The sequence below is a fragment of the Pteropus vampyrus genome, unplaced genomic scaffold, assembly GCF_000151845.1.
Source record: "Pteropus vampyrus isolate Shadow unplaced genomic scaffold, Pvam_2.0 Scaffold534, whole genome shotgun sequence".
Taxonomy (NCBI): domain Eukaryota; kingdom Metazoa; phylum Chordata; class Mammalia; order Chiroptera; family Pteropodidae; genus Pteropus; species Pteropus vampyrus.
In genome coordinates, this window is record NW_011889315.1 from 61,586 (window position 1) to 64,114 (window position 2,529).

Below are 2,529 nucleotides of genomic sequence, written 5' to 3' on the forward strand. Positions count from 1 at the left end.
GGCCTGGGGCCACCTGAGGGCTCATCCAGGAGGGTCGGGACTAGAGGTGAAAAACTGGGGTGATGAGAGCACAGGCAGGGACCGAAGCCGGAGGGAGGAGGAGGAGGGGGAGAGTAGGAGGCTGAGCGGGCCAGGGCTGGTGGCGAGCCCCAGAGAAGACCAGCCTCTCAGCGTCAGGCAGCTGTGGGAAGTGCCGTCGAGCCAGTGGACTGGACCCACCTGGAAGATGGGGGACGTGGGGTCTGCAGACTTTGCTGGAATGGAGTCAGCTGTGACTTCAGCTCTCTGGGCCTCAGTTTCCTCACGTGGAAAGTGGGGACAGATGCTGGTACCTACCTCGGGATTGCTGAGGGAGTTAAAGCAGGAGAGATGTAATGCCCCTCACATAGGAGGCATGGGACCCAGGCTCGGCCAGGGCTAGGGGACACTTCCCACCCACCAGCCTCACCCCAACCACAGCTACTCAAGAAGATGGGACTTCCGAGGGGACAGGTGGTGGGCCCCACCCCTGACCTGCCTCTGACCTTCAACCCTCCTCTTCTTGGGGGCAGAGCGCATGCGGGAGGAGCTGACTAGGGAGCTGGGGCCTGGCCGGGCGCCAGGCCTGCAGGACCGAGCCCGCCTCCCATACACCAATGCGGTTCTGCACGAGGCACAGCGGCTGCTGGCACTGGTGCCCATGGGAATACCCCGCGCCCTCACCCGGACCACCCGCTTCCGGGGGTACACCCTGCCCCAGGTGGGTCTGCGGGCCAGCGGCCCAGTGGGGTCTCCACCTCGGCCTGAGTCTGTTGCTGTCTGTGTCTGAGTTTTTCTGGATCTTGGTCTGTCTCTCTCTGTCTCTCTCTCCTTCTGTCTCTATCTGACTGTCTGTCTGTCTCTCTCTCTCTCACATCTCCCTTTCTGCATCTTCCCCTCCTCGTTTCCTGCCCCTTCCTTAGAGAGAACTCAGACCCAGTGCCACCAGAGGGCGACGTCTCCCCAGAAACCCGAGGCGCCCCAGTGCAGGCAGCTCCCTCCTTGAGCTTCATCGTAGTGGAATCGAACCACGGCCGTTAGAATCCAGTCCTGCTGTTTTTTCTAGTTGGGACCTTGGGCAAATCACTTCCTGCTCTGAAGCTCCATCGACCCCTCTTCTATCCTGGGCATGATAATAGTATCAACGCGGGAGCGTAGGGAATGCACAGGATGATGCTTGTAAAACACCAGCTCGGCTCCTGGCGCCCGGGTGGGGGTCCCATGTACCTGCCAGCAGTGACTGTTGCTGAGGCAATGAATGACAGCTCCTGAGAGTGACAGCAGTAACAGCAAGCATGGGGGACTGAGGACCCGCTCTGTGCCGGGCGTTTCATCTTCAGAGCCGCCCTACGCCATTATCGTGCCCATTTAAGGGTGAAGAAACTGAGGCCCTGCAAGGTTAGCAGGCTTGCCAAGCTCACCCAGCCCACGAGCGGTCGGGGCAGGATTTGAACCCAGAGCCTATGCTTTAACCACGGCTCTCTGCCCTGTCTTTCCTGGAGTGCCGGCCCCTCTCCAACTCAGAGCCCCGTTAGCCAGAGTCCCCAGTAATGGAGGTCTGCCCCCCTCTTCTCACACCCCACCTTCCTTCACCCTCCATCACAGTCCTGGAACACGCCGACCCCGATCACAGCTGAAGGGGCTGCCACCCTCCTGGGACCGGGGTGGGGGCAGCCCTCATGGACGGCCCCCACCCACCCATCCACCGTCACCTCCAGAAGACCAGAGCCGCTCAAAGCCGGAATCTGAGCCAGGTGGCTGAGGACAGCCACAGCTGAATCACAACATACCTTCAAAGCGGAAAATAACGTGCCATGTCAAATGTCGCCTTGGGCAAGTTGCCTAAATTCTACAGGGCTCATTCTTCCCGCCTTTAAAATGGGGATCGTATTAGCTTCTTAGGCTTGTTCAAGTATTTAGTGAGTTTATGTGTGTCTGTGTCTGTAAGTATAAGACTCATACTTGTTACGTACGAGGTAACGTATATGTAATGCTTAATAGTGTCTGGCCTTTGATAAGCTTGGTGCATGTTGATATTGTCATGTTCTGTGAACTGGTGTCCCCAACACCAGTTGGGCCCGGGCAGTGACAGATATTTGTAGTTTTATTTTTATTTCCCCTCAGGGCACCGAGGTCTTCCCCCTCTTGGGCTCTGTCCTGCACGACCCTGAGGTCTTCGAGCAACCAGAGGAATTCAACCCAGATCGATTCTTGGATGCGGATGGAGGGTTCAAAAAGCAGGAGGCATTCCTGCCCTTCTCCTTAGGTATCTGCCGCCCGGCCCTGCCCACCCACCCTCCTCCTTCCTGGGGCCTGGGTGTGAGGAGGGCTGGCCCAGCCCCATATCTCCCTGTCCCCTCCAGGTAAGCGTGTCTGCCTCGGGGAGGGCCTGGCTCGAGCAGAACTCTTCCTCCTGATCACCGCCATCCTGCAGGCCTTCTTCCTGGAGAGCCCATGCCCGCCCAGGTCCCTGAGCCTCCAGCCAGCCGTCAGTGGCCTTTTCAACATCCC

General features: G+C 58.8%; 1 protein-coding gene across 1 annotated transcript in view; it reads left to right on the forward strand.

Annotated features, from left to right (window-relative positions):
• Window positions 1–2,527, forward strand: part of LOC105307954 (cytochrome P450 2S1) — a gene marked incomplete at its 3' end in the record, with an annotated part of 11,597 nt that extends 9,070 nt beyond the window's left edge. Inside the window, exons 7-9 of the mRNA XM_011383639.2 lie at window positions 552–739; window positions 2,143–2,284; window positions 2,382–2,527. Of these exons, the coding sequence (XP_011381941.1) occupies window positions 552–739; window positions 2,143–2,284; window positions 2,382–2,527 (476 nt within the window). The remainder of the gene's footprint in view (window positions 1–551; window positions 740–2,142; window positions 2,285–2,381) is intronic.
• Between the last annotated feature and the right edge of the window lie 2 nt (window positions 2,528–2,529).